General features: G+C 43.6%; 1 protein-coding gene across 2 annotated transcripts in view; it reads right to left on the bottom strand.

The window, feature by feature from the left end:
• Positions 1 to 8,242: 8,242 nt before the first annotated feature.
• arfgef3 (ARFGEF family member 3) overlaps positions 8,243 to 20,222 on the bottom strand; it is an 83,235-nt gene continuing 71,255 nt past the window's right edge. The window contains exons 31-35 of one of the 2 annotated variants that reach the window (XM_033025969.1): positions 17,749 to 17,880; positions 16,854 to 16,984; positions 15,119 to 15,127; positions 11,334 to 12,585; positions 8,243 to 9,516 (exon numbers count right to left, since the gene is read on the bottom strand). In XM_033025969.1, the coding sequence (XP_032881860.1) occupies positions 9,325 to 9,516; positions 11,334 to 12,585; positions 15,119 to 15,127; positions 16,854 to 16,984; positions 17,749 to 17,880 (1,716 nt within the window). In that variant the 3' untranslated portion in view covers positions 8,243 to 9,324. The remainder of the gene's footprint in view (positions 9,517 to 11,333; positions 12,586 to 15,118; positions 15,128 to 16,853; positions 16,985 to 17,748; positions 17,881 to 20,222) is intronic. The other variant, XM_033025970.1, reaches the window with a different exon arrangement.

The following is a 20,222-nucleotide window of genomic DNA, read 5'->3' as shown; positions in this document are numbered from 1 at the left end:
AGGATACTGGTAGAGCTGTTGCCTTGCAGCTCCAGAGACCTGGCTTCAACCTTGATCTTGAGTATGTCAGTATGAAGTTTGCACGTTCTTCCAGTGACTGTGTATTCCCCTAAGTGCTTCAACATCTGAAAGATGTGCCAATTGGTAGGTTAAATAGTTACTGTAAAATATCCAAAGTGGAGATGGATGGTAGGAGAATGAGAGCGTGTTATACACAATAGGTGCAGGAGTAGGCCATTCGGCCCTTCGAGCCCGCACCGCCATTCAATGTGATCATGGCTGATCATCCACAATCAGCACCCCGTTCCTGCCTTCTCCCCATATCCCCGCAGTGATGGAGAGAGGTAACCAGGGCACTGGGGAGAAGGAATGTTCCCATGAACTCCTTTACATGCATATGTCTCTGATAATGTCAACATTTGCTGCCCATCCCCAATTACCACTAAATTTAGGAGGCAGCTAAGGCTCAACCACAAAGGTGGGTCTTATGTCACATTCATCCAGATCATGTAAGGTTGGTAGATTCCCTTCCCTGAAGGACCTTGATGAACCAAATGTAGACAAAAATGCTGGACAAACTCAGCGTCTATGGAGTGAAGGAATAGGTGACGTTTTGGGTCGAGACCCTTCTTCAGACATTGGTGAACCAAATGTTTTCATTTAAGAGATTGCACAGGTTTCATTATTGATCTTATTAACATTAGCCTTTTTACCCCAAATGCAATTATTTTTAGGGAGATTCAAACTCACGTTATTTGGATGGATTGTCAGGATGTTACTTTGTTCTCTCCTACTTTCTGCTTCAAATTTCTCAATATGCCACATCCATTAGTGGGGCATTGGCAGAGCATCAGCCAATATTGAATGCTCAAGACAGTAAATCCACGACCTTTAGACGTCACCACCCAGAGCCTCATTTTAGAGAGGTAAAGGGATTTAGTGAGGAAATTCAAGGGCTGAAGGCAGTGCTTGCAACTGGTTGATCCTACAGATACTTAAACAGCATTCATGGTAAATGCTTCCATTTTTTACTGATAATTGGAAGAAGCCTAATCGGTTAATAATTTTAGCGACACAGCCCTGATTTGGCCATTTCTTTGTTGTTAAGGTTCAATCTATGGATGAATATGATAAAGTCACACAACAGTCAGATCAATCATGGATGGCAATTTCATTTTTGAGGGACTAGTGAATCAGATAGGTTTTGGTTCCATGATCCCTAAACTGACATGTTATCCTGTTAACATACAATTTTGACAAAAATCAATTTTAGACTGGTCTAAATTTTAGACTGCCCCATTCAATATAGAAAAAGAATTGTCAACCCAATTCTAATAGGGGTGATCCATCAGTGGAATGGATAACATCAAATTAGCCTGAAACTTCTCCTCTTGGAGGTCATATCCATAAGTTTGCAGACATAACAAAAATTGGTGGTGTGGATCGTGAGGTAGGTTGTCAGAGATACAAAAGGATGGATCAGTTGTAAATCTGTGTGGAGAAATGGCAGATGGAATTTAAACCATGCAAGCATGAGGTGGTGCATTTTTGGAGATCAAATGTAAGAGGAAAGTGTACATTGAATGGTGTGAGGATTGATTCACAGAGGGATCTTGGGGTTCAAGTGCATAGGACTTTAAAAGTGGCAACAAAAGTGGACAGGGTGGTAAAGAAACCGTACATGCAGATTGGTTACCTTCATCGTTTGGGGCATTGCTTACGAAAGTTGCCAAGTCACATTGTATGTGTATAGATGTTTGGTTAGGTGACATTTGGAGCATTAGGTGCAGTTATGTTTGACAAATTACAGGATGTGGAGGGTGTAGAAAGGATTCATCAATATTTGATTGGAATGGAGAATGATTTGGCAAATTTTCTTTTTTTTTCTGTTGCGTTGGAGGTGGTAATAGTGACCTAATAGAAGTATATAAACTTATAAGAGGCAAAGGATGGCGAAGATTGTATCTTTATCCCAAGGTGGAAATGTCAAATACCAGATGATATGTATAAGGCAAGAGGGGAAAAGTTTAAAGGAGATTTGCAAGGCAAGTTATTATTACACAGAGAGTGGTAGAGTTTCCTTTAAAGTATTGTTAAAAACGATGTAAGTAGGATCTCAGAAAGATCAGATGTTGTTCAGAATGTTGCTTAACCTTGCTCAGAAGGTAGAACTCCTAACCAGACTATCGGTAACAAAGCAATGTTGAAATGCTCTTTCCAGAGCAGACTGTCCAAATCCCGTCCTACTATGATGCTTAGTTGATCAGAATCCAAAGCAGGAATTGAACCCGAGGACTTCTGGTCAAGTCACAACAGCAAGGTGAATTATAAAGGTAACTTGCACTTGTGAATTGTCGTTAATAATAACAGCCTAAGTTGCTTCATGGCAATGTCTTCAGACGTAGGGGCAAGTACTAATCAATTCATCAAAGGCTGGTCAAATAATCCAGTTATAAGGAGCTTTTAAAATGAGGAATGAGAGGTGGAGAGTTTTAGAGGGAGTAGTCATGGCAACCAAAGTTGGAGTAATCATGAAAAAGGCACTCCAGCGCCTTCTCCTTCACAGAAATTTAGAGATTCAGCATGTCACCAATACTCTTAACAAACTTTGACAGATTCCGTGTAGAAAGTATCCTGACACAACCCTCCCCTCCATCAAAAGATGGTAGGATTTATCATCAGGGAGCCTAGTGCCTGGGCCATGCTCTTTTCACGGCTACTAGCGGACATCAAGTTCAAGTGAGTTTATTGTCATGTGTCCCTGTATAGGACAATGAAATTCTTGCTTTGCTTAAGCACACAGAAAATAGTAGGCATTTACTACAAAACAGATAAATGTGTCCATATACCATGATATAAATATATACACACATGAATAAATAAACTGATAAAGTGCAAATAGCAGAAAGTGGTTATTAATCAGAGTTTTGTCCGAGCCAGGTTTAATAGCCTGATGGCTGTGGGGAAGTAGCTATTCCTGAACCTGGTTGTTGCCGTCTTCAGGCTCCTGTACCTTCTACCTGAAGGTAGCAGGGAGATGAGTGTGTGGGCAGGATGGTGTGGGTCTTTGATGATACTGCCAGCCTTTTTGAGGCAGCGACTGCGATAAATCCCCTCGGTGGAAGGAAGGTCAGAGCCGATGATGGACTGGGCAGTGTTTACTACTTTTTGTAGTCTTTTCCTCTCCAGGGCGCTCAAATTGCCGAACCAAGCCACGATGCAACCGGTCAGCATGCTCTCTACTGTGCACCTGTAGAAGTTAGAGAGAGTCTTCCTTGACAAACCGACTCTCCGTAATCTTCTCAGGAAGTAGAAGCGCTGATGAGCTTTTTTGATAAATGAGGCACAGAAGCTTGAAGTCGCACACCACGAGGTCCAGAAACAGCTACTTTCATACAACTATCGGGTTCTTGACTCATCCCAGTCTTAATCCTACCTGGTAACGGAACATTATGGACCACCTCTTGCACTAATGTGGATTTGCTTTTTATTCTAATTGCAATTTACACTAATGTCCTGCCTTTTTGCAATTTTTTAAAGAAGTTTTGTGTAATTTATGTATAATCTGCTTTTGTGTGTTTATCTGAGACTATGTGCCTGTAATGCTGCTGCAAGCAAGATTGTCATTGTACATGTACCTCATTGTACTTGTGCATATGGCAATAAACTCAACGAATTAAACTCAGGGATGACAAACAGCCCCGATTTAGAGAATCTCGGAAGATTTTAGAGAATACTAGACCAAGTGCAGACCCGTTGGGTCTGTTTCCCCAACGCGCATTTGCGGGGGGGGGAGAAGGATTTGATTAAAAATGTGTACATAAACACGACAAAATTTAATCAGGAGTGGATACTTAGAATGAAAAGTGAAATCTCTACCGAAATGGAAAAAATCTCGGCGATTCTGCGTCTGGTGTCGGCGTAGCAACGAATCAAAGGCGGAAAGGCGGCCGGCAGGCAGCCGGACGGACGGACAGCGGCAGCCACAGACTTTTATATAATAATAGATAGATAGATGGATTACAGGGATGCAGAGGAGCCCTAAACCTCAAACATAATGATGAAAATCTTAAAAGTCAAGGCTTTGGTGAACCAGAAGTCAATAAAGGTGATAGATGAACAGGACCTGGTGCACACTAGGACAAAGACAGCAGAGTTTTGAATGTGTTTGTGCATGGAAGGTAACACAAAGAAAGCCAGTGAGGAGTATGTTGAAATAATTTAATTTTGAGGTCTCAATAGCAGGAATACTCAGAAAACAAAAAGAAAACTAGCCGCAGTAAAACTCAGCTCTAAATGTGCACCTGCATTTTTTATTTGACAATACAAGCAACATAAATATAATTCATCTCACAATTGCTTTTTAGAATGTAATTTTGAAAGTAAAATGGCCTAATCAGACTACTATTGGCAGAGCAAAAATATACATACAGATATGGCTTTCATGACATAAATTAAGCAATACCAACAGCAAAATTCCAAACAGCCAAATGTGAACTGAAATGCCTGGAAAGCACAAATACTTTATAAATAAAAAGTGAATTAATTATTTCACAGTGACTGTGAGAACAGGATTGAATGAGGGCTGTGAAGATGTTGTACACAGTTTCATGTGGCAAGGTCTGAATTAGACGCGGCCCAGATGTATCACTGAATATTTGAAGTGTCGATCTGTGTGGAATTGTTAAACACTGCATTTACTCCATCTGTGAAAATATATCTAGCTGGATTTGTCCCTCGCACAAAGCAAGATGGTTGCGGTTGTTGGAGGTCAATCACCCCACTTTCAGGACGTCACAGAAGATCCTCAGGGTTGTCTCCTAGGGTCAACCATTTTCAATTGCTTCATTTAAGACCTTCCCTTGTCACATTCAAGGTTGTAGGTATTCATTCATAACCAGCAGTGTTCAGTTGGCAACTGATCAGATAATGAATTTGTCTATACCCATTGGCAGCAAGGCTTGGACAACCCATCAGGCTCAAGCTACTAAATGGTAAGTTGCATTCACATAGACAATGATCTCTAATAAGCCAGGGTCTAACCATCTACTCTTGATATTCAACAGCAGTTATGGTGTACCAACGATAAAATGCACTGAAGCGACTTGTCAAGACTTCTTTACCAACACCTGCCAGTCTCTACAGTTTTGGATAAGGCTGCAAGTGAAAAATAATTGTGTTCCTTCAACCTTAAGTTGCTTTGAGAGACTGCTTCTAAGATGCTCGTAATAGTGGGGGGGACAGAAACAAAAATTAGAGAAGACGACTTGCATTTTAGTGGCGTTCACATCTTCCTAATGTTTCAGAGTCAATGAAGTTCAGTCACAATGTGTCACTCAATGTGTGCAGAGCAAGCTCCCACAGACAGTAATAATGTAGTTGATAATTATGTTGATGTTAACTGAGAAATAAAGATGCGTCAGGCTTCCAAGATAAGTCAGGGTTCCCCTATCCTTCTTGAAAATAGTATCTCAGGATCTTTCCATCAGAGAGAAGCTTGGTTACATACTTTACACTTTAGATGTACCAGACCGTGTCACATGGAGCAGCACAAGTTTATTGGTGAGATATGAATCCATAACCTTTGACATTTGTCAGATTTGCTATAGATGACTGGAAGAGCAATCGGTGAGATGACAGACTGTCTGCGCCTCAACAGATGTGGGGAATCTTGGCGGTCCAACAGTTTTGGTTACACGTTGCCAGTGGCTTGGAGGAAAGAGTGCCAGCACGGGTCTCGATGTGCAAATAGACACAAAAAGCTGGAGTAACTCACGGGGCAGGCAGCATCTCTGGAGAGTAAGAATGGGTGACGTTTCGGGTCGAGACCCTTCTTCGGTGTGCAGGAGCTTTTTGGACTCTGACAGAATTTAATACTAATGACTAGCAAAATACTTATTGCTAGTCATGGAACCCACTTGAGTTGATGAGCTTTAAAAAAGTGCATAATCTTAGAGAAACAAAGTTAATACATACAGGATACCAATAATATATTTTCCGTGGTCTAATCTTTGATGCCATTGTGATTAGTTTACGTTGGTGACATCCTTCACCGTTGCATAATAGATTTCCTCAGTTTCAGTTGGTGCTGCGTTTGTGTTGGTGACAGTGGAGGCTGGTGGGCGAAAAGGATTATAAGATTTCCACCTTTAGTGTAGGCAGGAGGAGTCATGGCTAACATAGCCAGTGCCAAGGAGGGACTGACTAGCCATACTGGACAACATATTAGATAGAGTTGGTGCATGTGAGTATGTTAAGGGTTATTGTGGTTATTATTAAGGTTTCAAAGGTCTTTTATTGTCACATGTACCAGTTAAGGTACAGTGATATACGAATTACCATACAGCTATACGAAAAAAAAGCAACAAGACACACAACTACATAAAAGTTAAACATCCACAGTCCTCTGTGATGGAAGGCAAAAAAGTACAATCTTCTTCCTCTTTATTCTCCCGCGGTCGGAGCAGTTGATCCATCCGCCGAGGTGATCGAAGCTCCCGCGTTGGGCCGATCGAAGCCTCCGTGGCTTGGAGTTCCCGAAAACAGTCTCTGACCAGAGACCGCGGGCTCCGTGATGTTAAGTCCGCAAGCACCCATGGTTGGAGCTCTGAGGTCAACCCTGGCAAAGGGATTGCGGGCTCCATGATATTAAAGTCCCGTAGGCTCCCCGCGGTGGAGCTCGCAAAATCGGTCTCCAGCAAAGACCGCAAACTCCTCAATGTTAGTCCACAGTGAGGATGGAGATATGATACTGAACAAAAAAAATCGCCTCTCCGTTGAGGTAAGAGACTAAAAAACTTTCCCCCAACTCCCCCTCCCCACCCTATACATAAAACAAGGTAAAGAACGCTATAAACATACATTTACATACAAGCTAAAGAGCACAAACATACATTTAACACATACAATTAAAACACAAAGCAGGAAAGGACAGACTGATTGTTGGCGCCACTTGGTGGTTCATTGTGGGTTTTATGAGCAAGGGCAGCATTCACTGCTCATCCTTAATTGCTCTTGAGAAAATGATGGTGAGCTGGCTCCCTGACATGCTGCCGTCCTTCTGGTGAAGGTGTCCCCACAAGGCTGTTTGGACAGATCCAGGATTTAAAGGTCTGGTGATCTTTTGATAAATCAGGATTGTGTGTGCAACAGAACAGGGATATATATGGCTTCTCACACACTGTTTGGGAGTGTGAGTCGACCAATCGGCCCCTCAGACCACTCAATTCCTTGCCTTTGCTGCATACGCCAAGTATGACGTCTTCACCAAGAATGAGCAAGAATCAATAGAGATGGAAGAGGGGAAGGAAAAGCTTTTGGGAATATTAGCTCCCTGGTTGGTTCCCTTTTAGCCACAATAAGGTGGCGGATCTGGTCGGTGAATCTGGTGGTGAATCTGTGGAATTCTCTGCCACAGAAAGCTGAGGAGGCCAAGTCAATGAATATTTTTAAGGCAGAGATGGATAGATTCTTGATTAGTACGAATGTCAAGGGTTATGGGCAAAGGCAGGAGAATGGGGTTAAGAGGGAGAGATAGATCAGCCATGATTGAATGACGGAGCAGACTTGATGGGCCTAATTCTGCTCCTATCACTTATGACATGACCTTACATTATGGTGGATTAATTTGGCATCTGCAGAATGAGTTCAATACAGTGGATGGTGGAAATACAAAACAGAAAATGTCTAAAATAATCAACACGGCTGCATTGCACCTGGCCTGCTGAGTTTGCCCAGGACTTAACACTCATCCTTTTGCACGGGGTGTGGGTGAACTAAGGCTTTGGCTCTCCAAGAGTTAAAGCCACTGTGGGGTGTGGACAGAGTGGGGGTACTCGAGGCTTGGGGAGAAGAGGATGCAAGTAGGAAGGGAAGAGCTATGGAGAGTTGGTGGACAAACTTGAAGGTTGTGGTGGGATTTTGGTGGGTTGAAAGTCAGACAAGGCTGGGAGGAGGACACGTGAGGAATTAAACAATAGTGTGGCTCTTTGGGCAGTGAGAACAGCCAAAACAACAACAACAACTTACATTCACTCATTGCCTTTAACGTTGACGTCCTAAGGCACTTGACAACAGGGTTATCAATGACGTCACCTGTAGCACTGCAGGCTAGTTGCACCCATCCTCAAGTGACAAATCAATGCAAGAGCTCCTCATGACTGGGGTTCTCAGAAGTTCCTACAAAGGACTGGCACAGGTGCAATGGGCTAAATGGCCTCTCTCTGCTGTGTTTCTTTTTTTGACTGGGGATGAAATAAAAACTTTTGTCCAATGTTTCCAAAAGTGAAACATTTGTTCCTATCCCCTGAAAGTTGAACATATTTCAAGAGGCTCACTTCGTGATGTGGAAAAAAGCAACAGAACTACACCTAATGTTGAATTACCAGAACATCCATTTGCAAAATCTGAAACTATCGAATAAGTGAAAACTGCACACCGGCATAATTGTAAAATTGCACTGCCAGGTTCTTACTAACTTCCATATAGAGAAAGTTACTCATGCAGCAGAAACATTTACCCAAAGATTTCAGTTTATATTAAAACAAACAATAAAGGTAGCAGTACTATCTGATAGACCAGTCCAATGGAAATCCAGGGCACAAAGTGAGGAATAAAGGAACGAGGGGAAGTTACAGATGGGATGCAATCTCAAAGTAGGGAAGATGTTACCCAGTGCTCTTTACACATAGTTACCAATACTTGGAGCAGGCAGCCCTGAGCAACTGAGCCCAAAATGTTGGAATTGTTCTGAAAAAGTACTTTGCATTTCAAAAAGAGTACGGTCATGCATCAACTTTGATGAAAAGAATGTGTAGGGAGACCTTCCACCTCCTCCATCTGCTTCAGCTTACGTGTCCAGGTAAAAGATATTCACAATTGCCCCGATGGGTGGGACATCCAACTGGACGTGTGACTGAAGCTTTGATTTGACTCATGTGGGTGAGCCATTTGAACCAAACAGTGTCTGTTCTGAGCCACGATCGCCACTCCTCCAACCTACATTCCACCCTACCAAGTGGCGAGGTGGTATAGCCACATCTTGCAGATTGAACTATTGAATATGTAATGCTCCCACCTCTTCTCAAAAACTGATATGTGTTCACCAACGCTGCAGAGCATATTCCTTGGTACAATTCCGTTGGCATCTTGGTTGAAGTGACTCTCACAGGGAGTAAGCCAATGGCCAGCGATAATAAATGGAGAGTAATGTGTTCTGATCGTGAGGCAATGTCTCTGTCAGGATTGATAAAGCAGGTCACGCAGAAACTGAACCATTGTGCTTCATGAAGACAGTTTCCCTTCCTTCCCCATTGTGGGTGGATATTACATGATGATGTCGTAGACTCTTCCCACTCTTCCCAGCCATTCCCGGACAGCCTGACGAACGCGGATGTCGGTTACGTGACAAGTGAGCTGGCTGATACTCGGATACACTGAAGGCTGCAGTGCTGTGAAGGTTTGATCTGGGAGTAGCTGGATTTGGTTGAGGATAGTCAGTATCATATTGGTCCATGCCTATAATTGAAAAGCTATTTTAGTGAGACCACAACAATTTGCCTTTAGATTACGATTACATAGTGAATGTCGCAGGACACTTTATAGCATTGTTATCAAGAACATAAGAAGATAGAAAATGCCAGTAGGAGTAAGTAATTTGACCCCTAAAGAACGCTCAAACTTCAATAAGACTGCTCCTTATACAAAAAAAACCTAGAGCAGTGGAGTAACTCAGCGGGTCAGGCAGCATCTCTGGAGAACATGGATAGACGACATTTCAGAAAAAGGGTTCTCCCATTTAAGGGCGAGTTGAAGAGGAATTTCTCCTATGAGCATTGTGAATCTATAGCATTCTCTACCCCAAAGAGCCGTAAAGCCGAATCATAATACATTCAAAGCAGATTTGTGATCTCATGGAGTTATTAAGGATTTATCAAGGAATTAGGAGATTGAGAACCTCATGACCTGGTTTATCGCAATGTCAGCAAGTCAAAGGAGTTAGTGATCAACTTCAGGAAACAAAGTGGTACACATTGATGGCGTCAAGGTAGAGATAGTTGAAGTTCCTAGGAATAAATATCACCATTTTATCGGGATGCATCACAGCATGGTTTGGAAACAGCTCCATCCAAGACACGTCATGCTGCTTCGGCAAGGCCACCCGCATAATCAAGGATGAGTCTCACCACAGTCACTTCCTCTTCTCCCCTCCACCATCAGGCAAGAGGTATAGAAGCGTAAGAACGCACACCTCTAGATACAGGGACAGTTTCTTCCCAGCTGTTATCAGACAACTGAACCATCCTATCAACAACTAGGACTATCTTTAATTGGACCTCCTACTGGACTTTATTTTGCACTAAACGTGATTCCCTTTATCATGTATCTAACACTGTGGATGGCTCAATTGTAATCATGTATTGTCTTTCTGCTGACTGGTTAGCAAGGTCTTTTCACTGTTCCTCGGTACACAATAAACTTAACAAAATTAACGACATTTGCATAGCCTGGCGGGCCTTGCTGTTTCCCCACACTGGAAAGCCTAACATGGGCAGGACCTACACAGTGAATGGTAGGGCTCTGGGAAGTGTTGTAGAGCAGTGGGATCTAGGAGTGCAGGTACATAGTTCCTTGAAGGTAGAGTCACAGGTAGATGCGGTGGTCAAAAAGGCTTTTGGCACATTAGCCTTCATCAATTAGAGTATTGAATATAGAAGTTGGTTCAAGTTCAAGTTCAAGTGAGTTTATTGTCATATTGCAGTTATATAAGACATATTGCAGTTATATAAGACGTAGGTGAGGCCGCATTTAGAGCATTGAGTTCAGTTCTGGGCACCATGTTATAGGAAAAATGTTCTTAAGTTTGAAAGGGTGCAGAGAAGATTTACAAGGATGGTGTCAGGACTAAAGATTTTAAGTAAACCAGAAAGGTTAAGCAAGCTGGGACTCTTTTCCCTGGAGCACAGGAGGATGAGGGGTGAACTTATAGAAGTGTATGAAATCATGCGCGGAATAGATCGGGTGGACGCACAGAATCTCTCGCCCAGAGAGGGGGAATCGAGAACCAGAGGTATCGGTTTAAGGTGAAAGGAAAAAGGAATCTGACAGATTACTTTTTCACACAAAGGGTGGTATGTGTAACAAGCTGCCAGAGGAGGTAGTTAAGGAGATAGTTAAGGCAGGTACTATGGCAAGTTTAAGAAGCAATTAGTCAGGTACATGGATAGGACAGGTTTACAGGGACATTGGCCAAACGCAGGCAAGTGGGACTGGTGTAGCTGGGACATGTTGGTTAGTGAGGGCTTGTTTCCACACTGCATCACTCTATGACTTACCTGCATCTGGCCCTCGGTATCCCGCATGGAGACATTCTGGCAGCTGGCGGTGGAGCCGGAGCGAGGTCTCCTCTCCTGTCGGAGCAGCTCGGCGCCAGCGCTGAACGAGTGCCTCATGCGGCCCTGGTCGAGCAGTTGCTGGGGCCGCTGCAGTGGCGAGTCGGGACCCCTGCCGTTCGCTGAAGATGCTGCCACCGACTCCCCCTTGCCTGGGTTCTGCTGCTGCTTCCTCCTCTTGTACTCCAGCACCAGCTTGCCGATGGTGCGGTCAGTGGCGATGGTGTAGATCCTGCTGCCTGCGCTCTCCCACCACTCCTTCCTGCGGCCTAGCTCGGCCTTCTCCTCCTCGGGCCCAGGGCTGCCCGGGTTGCCAGGCAACGCCGCCGGCTCTGCCTCCACCTCTGTTCCGACCAGCGGTGGGTGCCCGGCCCGCGGCCGCCCGCCCTCCTCCGACAGCGGCGTCGTCGTCGTCTCCTTGCCCGATGCCGACGGGCTGCTGGAGCCTTCGGATGGGCAGGAGGGGAGGAAGAAGAGCGGGTCACCGCGGGTGGCCGGCGGCTCGTCGGTGCTGCTGCCGCTGCAGCTCTGCAGGTCGAGGTGTAGCTGGATGTAGTTGTTGCACACCTCCAGGCACAGCTTGTGCAGCCGCCGCACCAGCCAGGCCCAGTCGGCGTTGCTGCCCGGCTGGATGCTGACGGACGCGATCCGGGCCCTCCACCGCCGCTTCTCCTTCCCCCTGGGCGGGCTGACCTGCGCCGTCTCCTCGAAGATGTCCTCGTCCTCCGAGGAGCACGGCCGCGACGAGTCCGAGCTTGGCTCCTCGTCATCCTCCTCCTCCGCCTCGTACAGGATCCGCTTGACCTGCTCGGCCGTGATGTGCTCCTGGTTGGTCAGGATGGCGCAGATCAGGGCCTGGAAATAGATGCCGAAGCTCATGGCCGACTGGCGGTAGAGGTTGGCCGCCCCGCCCACCCCCGACACCTTCATCAGCAGGTACTTCAGGCCGGGCCGGGTGTCAAACTCGCGGGCCGTCCTGTAGGAGTCGAGCAGCAGGTCGAAGATGACGGCCAGGTTCTGCATGGAGATGTACCTCAAGAAGCCGGCCGGCCTGACCTCTCCAAAGGCCACGGTCCGGTCCGGAGCATCACTGGGCGTGGGACCTTTGACAAACTCTTCCAGCAGCACGTCGTACAGGTTCTGGAGCAGCACCTGGTGGGATAACAAACTGACCACTATGGTGCGGAATGGGATTCTGTGGATTAAAAGAGAGGATTAGACATAGAAACAAGCTGAACCATTTGAGGCAGATTTAGTGTTAATCAGGTAAGTGTTTCTGCGTACACTGTATAGAAGTCATAGCCTTAAAAACGACTTGCAGGTTCTACAGCAATACCTGGTGGGATGCAAGCCTATAGGGTGATTTCACTAAAGGTCACTGGAGCGTAGCTCCGCACCCACGTGACCGAAAATTTTAACTGGAGTACATGCGTCACTTCCGGTACATGTTAGTGAATGGGAAAACACGCACTTTCACACCCGTTAAAAACATTGAAAACGGCCCGTTTTTGAGCTGCAATTAACTGTACCAGTCGGGGTGACCGTGAGGCACATCTGCCTAAATTTACAGTCCAAAAAAAAGATAGAAACTAAGATAAATTCAAGAGGGAGCTGAAGGTGTTAAAACAGCGGATGTTGTTAGCGGACATTTGCCGTGGAGATTTAAAGATCGAAAATATCGGGAATTATCGCGTTTGCTCGCTGCATTTCATCAAAAGTAAGGCATTATTGACTTTTTATCTTTATTCATTTGTTATATGAAAAGTATTAAAAGTTAAAAATCCGTCAGTAAAATTGCAAAATCGCCCATGGTTCTCAGGTGGGTTTTAACATGCAAAATGAAAATGCTTCTGAAGCTCCATTTACCATTTAAATAATCGTAAACTATCAAAGCGTTTTGAAATAAATTTTACTGAGATGCAAGCTAAGGAATGGGAACGCCATGCACGTGCAACAAGAAGAGAGTATTAAAGCAGATTTGGTTGCAGCTCAAGCATCTATAGCTCTGCAAGTTGATGGCGTTCTTGTGCACATTGTCTATCCTGCTCACAGTGGGTGCCCAATCAGGATTGTTGACATCATTCCATGCTGCAGGCTTGTCTGTTATTAGATGATAAATAAATAAATAAGTAGTTTGGGTGATTGTGCAGGCTTTAAACAAGAAACATTGAGAAATATATATTTGGCAAATAATAAAATGTCCTGCTTTTGTCCAAAATAACAGCTGACAATTATCCCATTCCTTAGCTTGCATCTCAGTAAAATTTATTTCAAAACGCATTGATAGTTTACGATTATTTAAATGGTAAATGGAGCTTCAGAAGCGTTTTCATTTTGCATCAACTTGCAGAGCTATAGATGCTTGAGCTGCAACCAAATCTGCTTTAATACTCTCTTCTTGTTGCACGTGCATGGCGTTCCCATTCCTTAGCTTGCATCTCAGTAAAATTTATTTCAAAACGCATTGATAGTTTACGATTATTTAAATGGTAAATGGAGCTTCAGAAGCGTTTTCATTTTGCATGTTAAAACCCACCTGAGAACCATGGGCGATTTTGCAATTTTACTGACGGATTAACTTTGAATACTTTTCATATAACAAATGAATAAAGATAAAAAGTCAATAATGCATTACCTTTGATGAAATGCAGCGAGCAAACGCGATAATTCCCGATATTTTCGATCTTTAAATCTCCACGGCAAATGTCCGCTAACAACTTCCTCTGTTTTAACACCTTCAGCTCCCTCTTGAATTTACCTTAGTTTCTATCTTTTTTTTGGACTGTAAATTTAGGTAGCTGTGCCTCACGGTCACCCCGACTGGTACAGTTAATTGCAGCTCAAAAACAGGCCGTTTTCGATGTTTTTAACGGGTGTGAAAGTGCGTGTTTTCCCATTCACTAACATGCACCGGAAGTGACGCATGTACTCCAGTTAAAATTTTCGGTCACGTGGGTGCGGATCTACGCTCCAGTGACCTTTAGTGAAATCACCCTATACAGTTGAATGGGATTCTATGGATTAAACAAGAGGTTTAGACAGTGTTCTAGATATATGGAATAAACTGCCCAAGGAAACGATGGGGGCAGATATGATTACAACGTTCAAAAGACATTTGGATGGTCCATGGATACACGGATAGGAATGAATTGGAGGGATACAGGCCAATGCAGGCTTATGAAATTAGGTAGGCAATTGGTTGACATGGATGAGTTGGGCCATGCTGTATAATTACATGCACACTGCAACAAGTATGCTGTATAATTACATGTCACTGCAACGGCATGCATATGTATCTGTGTGCATGTGCTAATATATATTTGTGTGATTTGAGACAAATTGAGAGTGAAACAGGTGTGTGCGAGAGTGTTCCTGTGTACATAGAAGTCCTGGGCATACATCTCAGAAACAGCCCTTTCGCCGACCAATAGTGAATCATTTCAATCTGATTCTCTGCTCATTTCATAGGTAAATGTAATAAAAACTGGAAACACTCAGCAGGTTGAGCAGCATCCGTGGAGAGAAGAACAGAGTCAACAGTTCAGGATTGGTGGCCTTTCATCATCTTGAAACATTGGCCCTGTTCCTGGGCAGCTTTTCTGTTTGATTTGTTTTTTTAAATTTTAGTTTTCTTTAGTATTTTGCTTTTGGCTTGGTCACAGAACAGGTATTGAAATGTGGAACGAGATAGCATAAATAAGACAGTGAAATTAAACTGGAGTACTTACCCTATTTTCCTGATGGTTGTCAGCCATGAGAGAAAAAATGAAGCAAGAAGATAGATTAGAACAAGGAAACTGGAGCACTATTACACACTGGACACCAACAGCAGGTTACACACAGAGCTCAGGAGAAGGTTGGAAAAAGGGGCCTCCAAAGTGAAGATAAAACTCTGGCCGCTGGGAACAAGTTAAACTTTTGCAAATGTGGAATGATTAAACATGACATTGCGTTTATCCATTAGCCTTTAGGGATGATCAAACATTTTGGTCAGAAATTCAATACATGGATTTACAAGGAAACGGCATCAAGGTTCATCCTTGGGTATCCACGGAAGATTAATGTAATGGTCGGGAGGGAGGATTACATGTTGAACAAAGGGAAAAGCTGAGATCACAGGACAACTGGCAAAATTGCAAATGCGGTGGGTCTACAATGAAGCATGTCGCTCTGTAATAATGATGAAATCTTGCATCTTTGAAATTTTGGAGATTAAATATGAATGGTTACATTCAAGGTCCGAAGTTTTGGCAAATTAAATAATTAGGGTGGTAAATATGAGGTAAGATGAATATAAGAGTGGAGGGGAGAGGGCTCTGGTGGAAGGGAGTCGATGCTAAGGATAAACCAGGAAGCAGAGCAGGAAAATGACTGGATGAAAATGGCCAGATTATGTCAAGGGGGGACAGATTGTACAAATTAAAAAAGCATTAACAAATAGGTTTGATCAACAGTAAACAGAGCTAAGACAAATAGGACAACAGTAAAAAAGATAAATCTGAACTGAAAAGTGGACAGGCTCTTCACGGTCAAGGGTAGAGAAACATAGAAAATAGTTGCAGAATCAGGCCATTCGGCCCTTCGAGCCATTCAATATGATCATGGCTGATCATACAAAATCAGTACCCAGAAACCTGAAGTACAAGACTAGGATGTCCTTGTGCACTGGTCACTGAGGACAAATATGCAGCATGCAATTAAGACAAATAGTACCTTAGGCTTCTCAACAAGAGGATTTGGGTTCAGCAGCAAATTTTACAGGACCCTGACAAAACTGAACCTGGAGAATCATATGCAGTTCTGTTAACTTTACATGATATAGGACATACTTGCTATAACAGGATTGCAACAAAGGTTCACCAGGCTGATTCCAGGATGGTGGGACTGCCATGTGTGGAAAGATAAAGTCTGCTATATTTGTATTCACAAGAGCTTAACACAATAGATGTGTCGAGAATGTTACCCTGGCTGTGGTGTTGAGTACAAGGATGTCACAGGCTCGTATTACAGGAGGAGAAATTTAAGACTGGGACGAGGACTGGGACTCTGTGATGAAACTGGAATTTTATTTCTCCAGAGAAGCTGGAGAGGGCAAGCTACTGAATATATATGTAAGGAGATAGATATATTTCTAGATACAAAAGGCGACTAGTGCTTCTGGGACATGTTGGCTGGTGTGGGCAAGATGAGCTGAAGGGCATGTTTCCACGCTGTATGACTAGGAGGCCTGGGAAAAGCAAGAACATAGTATTGTGTAGAAGGATCATGCATGGTGATTCTGAACATTGGAGCCGGCTCAAAGGAATAACTGCCCTCTGTCCATGTTTCTATGAAACCATTCATTATGATTTATTCCAACTTACAGGAGATCGAGGAAGAATGTTTATTGATTGGGAATATAGGCCAAAGGCTTGCTAGCCCATTACTCCCCACCCCTGCTGCCTCAACTGAACATATCCTTACCTTCTCTGAGTGTGACCATTGGGTTTCTCATCCGGTGGGAGCTCGATGATCAGCACACAGGACTGGGCATGCTCAAAACCCTCCCTGTTGTTGGGAGTCTTGGCAGAACATTGAGTATCCAGCAGAAAAACCTAGGGAGCATTAGAATTGTGTTACTTATAATTATTGATATTTATTAAAATTAAAATATAATATTAATAAGTGTTAGGTAGGTTGGTGCAGGCCACATGAAACATAGAAAATAGAAAATAGGTGCAGGAGTAGGCCATTCGGCCCTTCGAGCCTGCACCGCCATTCAATATGATCATGGCTGATCATCCAACTCAGTATCCTGTACCTGCCTTCTCTCCATACCCCCTGATCCCTTTAGCCACAAGGGCCACATCTAACTCCCTCTTAAATATAACCAATGAACTGGCCTCAACTACATTCTGTGGCAGAGAATTCCAGAGATTCACCACTCTCTGTGTAAAAAATGTTTTTTTCATCTCAGTCCTAAAAGATTTCCCCTTTATCCTTAAACTGTGACCCCTTGTTCTGGACTTCCCCAACATCAGGAACAATCTTCCTGCATCTAGCCTGTCCAACCCCTTAAGAATTTTGTAAGTTTCTATAAGATCCCCCCTCAATCTTCTAAATTCGAGCGAGTACAAGCCGAGTCTATCCAGTCTTTCTTCATATGAAAGTCCTGACATCCCAGGAATCAGTCTGGTGAACCTTCTCTGTACTCCCTCTATGGCAAGAATGTCCTTCCTCAGATTAGAATTGAGTTAAGGGACTGAATAACCTTATACGTTCCTGACCTTGTGGAATATTCTTCTGCTGAAGTAGGGCTTTACCAACCCACTTTCCATCCCATCTGTTTCCTTGATAGACGTGATTCCAAAGATCTTACCTGTTGTGCCATGGCCCGGATTCTCCAGTATTCTGCCTCTGCGCTGGCAGAATGTGAGGGTGCTGCTACCTTCACTTCACAAGCGTCTCCACTGAAGCTCTCTGAGCCACTCTGGAAACAAGCCAGCAGGTTCTGGAAAGCAAGAACAAACTCAATGATACCAGATAATGAGGGGTGTGGTGCACGCTATGCGTAACGCAGCACCTTGAACAGGGCTGGCTGCTTTAGTTTGGAGACTTCCTTAGAATATAGCACAGTATAACACAAGAACGGGGTCTTCAGCCCTCAATGTGCTGACTCTAATGCTAATTTAAACTAATCCTATTCGCCTTACATGGTCTATGTCAAGAGCGTTTACCTCACGTGTACCTGAAATGAACCGGAACAATGAAAATCTTACCTGCTGCAAGTTTACAGGCACATTACACACAACAACAGCAGAAATAAGTCTACAATAAATGACCAGTTATTCTAAGTAAACCAGACCCTGCAAAAACTCAATGTACATAGAGCAACCACAGTGGTGCAAATTCCGTAGTGCTTCGGTGCTGAGGCAGGTCAACAACTTGATGGTTATTGGGAAGAAGCTGTTCTTAAACTTAGAGATAATGGTTCTCGGGCTTCTCCCTGATGGTAGCAGCGTGAAGAGAGCGGGGCCAGGGTGGCGTTGGACTTTGATGTTGTCAACTACCTTCTTGAGATCCTGTAGATCCCTTAGATGGTGGAGAAGGCATTACCCGTGATGGATCAGGCAATGTCTACCACTTTCTGCAGTCTCCTTTGGTCTCACCTCCAGAAGTTCAACAGTGTATTCAGCAACATGCCAAATCTCCTCAAGGAAGATTGACTTCTGAGGAAGTCAAGGTTTGGGGGGCTTTCCTTATGATCCCTCCCTTCCCTGCCAGCTCATACACCTGTCTAAATACCTCTTAAATATTGCTATGGTATTTGCTTCCACTACCTCCTCTTTCAACATGCTCCAGGCACCTATCACTCTTGTAAAATAATTGCTTTGTAAATCTCCATAGATTTTTCCCCTTTCACTTTAAAGCTAAGTATTTGAAGTTTCCATCATGGTTAAAGGACTCTTAACTATCTACCCTATTTATGCTTCATAATTTCATACACTTCTATCAAGCTTCTATCCAGTTCCTTAGCTTCTGACAACCAAGGAAAAAAAATCCATGTTTGTCCAACCTCCCATTAAAGGTAATGTTTTCTAATCTTTATTTCAAAACTATCCACCGGTTGGCGTCAGCACAGCAATGGCTGCCTCGCCAACGGTCTGTCCCTTACTTCTTTGTTGTTTTAATAGCATGTGTTAAATGTATGTTTTTAGTGTTCTACAATACGGATATCAATACAATACGGTTTATTTGTCACATTGCACATAAGTGCAAGTTCTTTAGCTTATTTTATGTGGGGGGGGGGGGGGTGGGGGAAACATTTTGAATCTCTTACCTCGACGGAGATGCGATTATTTTCCATATCGTATCTCCATCCACACTGCAGCCTAACATCGAGGAATTGACAGCCTCTGCTGGAGACTGACTTCAGAGCTCCCCGCGGGAGCCTGCGGACTTAACATCATGGAGCTCGCGTTCCTTGGTTGGAGACCGACTTCGGGAGCTCCAAGCCGTGGGAGCTTTGACCGCCCCAATGCGGGAGCTTCGATCGCCCCGATGTGGGGGCTTTGACCGCTGGCTGCGGGAGCTTCGATCGCCCCGGCGGATGGTTCAACTGCCCCGACCGCGGGAGAATAAAGAGGAAGATGTTTGGACTTTTTTTGCCTTCCATCACAGTGAGGAATGTGGGGAATCCGCTGCGGTGGATGTTTATGTTAACTTTTATGTAGTTGTGTGTTTTGTTGCTTTTTTTAAGTATGGCTGTAGGGTAATTTGCATATCATGGTACCTAAATTGGTACATGACAATAAAATACCTTTGAAAATCAAGCCTCTCTGCCAAGCTTTCAATGACTTGTTTTATAACTCTAATAATTTAAGTTTTCTTTACACAATCCTGTGAAGCACCTTGGAAAGTTTCACCATATGCTGCAAGCTGTGCAACCAAATCTGAACGAAATGTGTAACATGGGCAGATGACAGTGAGATTTTCATTTGATTATGTAGAATCTGTGGAAAATTTGTCATTCTCCAGTCACTGCTATCAACTAAACTCTGCGGATTCTTCCTGCTTAATATTTTCTAAAACTCTGTTAAGTTTTATTTGACTGAGATTTCTATGTGATGTGGTAGAGGGACAAGAGATTTAGAGATGGGGAAGAAGATTACATTAAACTTTCTATAGTCCTAGAAATCTTTTCATCTTCCTGTCCATCTTAGTGTCATTTATCTTGTCTGATCTTCAAAAGATTTTAATTTAATTTTATTCCTCATTGACTTGAATCTCTTAAATCCCCACTTTTAATCTTACTTTGTTTTAGTCTCAGAAACTGTAATATGGAAGATAGAC

Source organism: Amblyraja radiata, chromosome 8 (assembly GCF_010909765.2).
Source record: "Amblyraja radiata isolate CabotCenter1 chromosome 8, sAmbRad1.1.pri, whole genome shotgun sequence".
Classification (NCBI taxonomy): domain Eukaryota; kingdom Metazoa; phylum Chordata; class Chondrichthyes; order Rajiformes; family Rajidae; genus Amblyraja; species Amblyraja radiata.
Note: the sequence above shows the minus strand (reverse complement) of the source record. Positions and strands in the feature narration are given on the sequence as shown.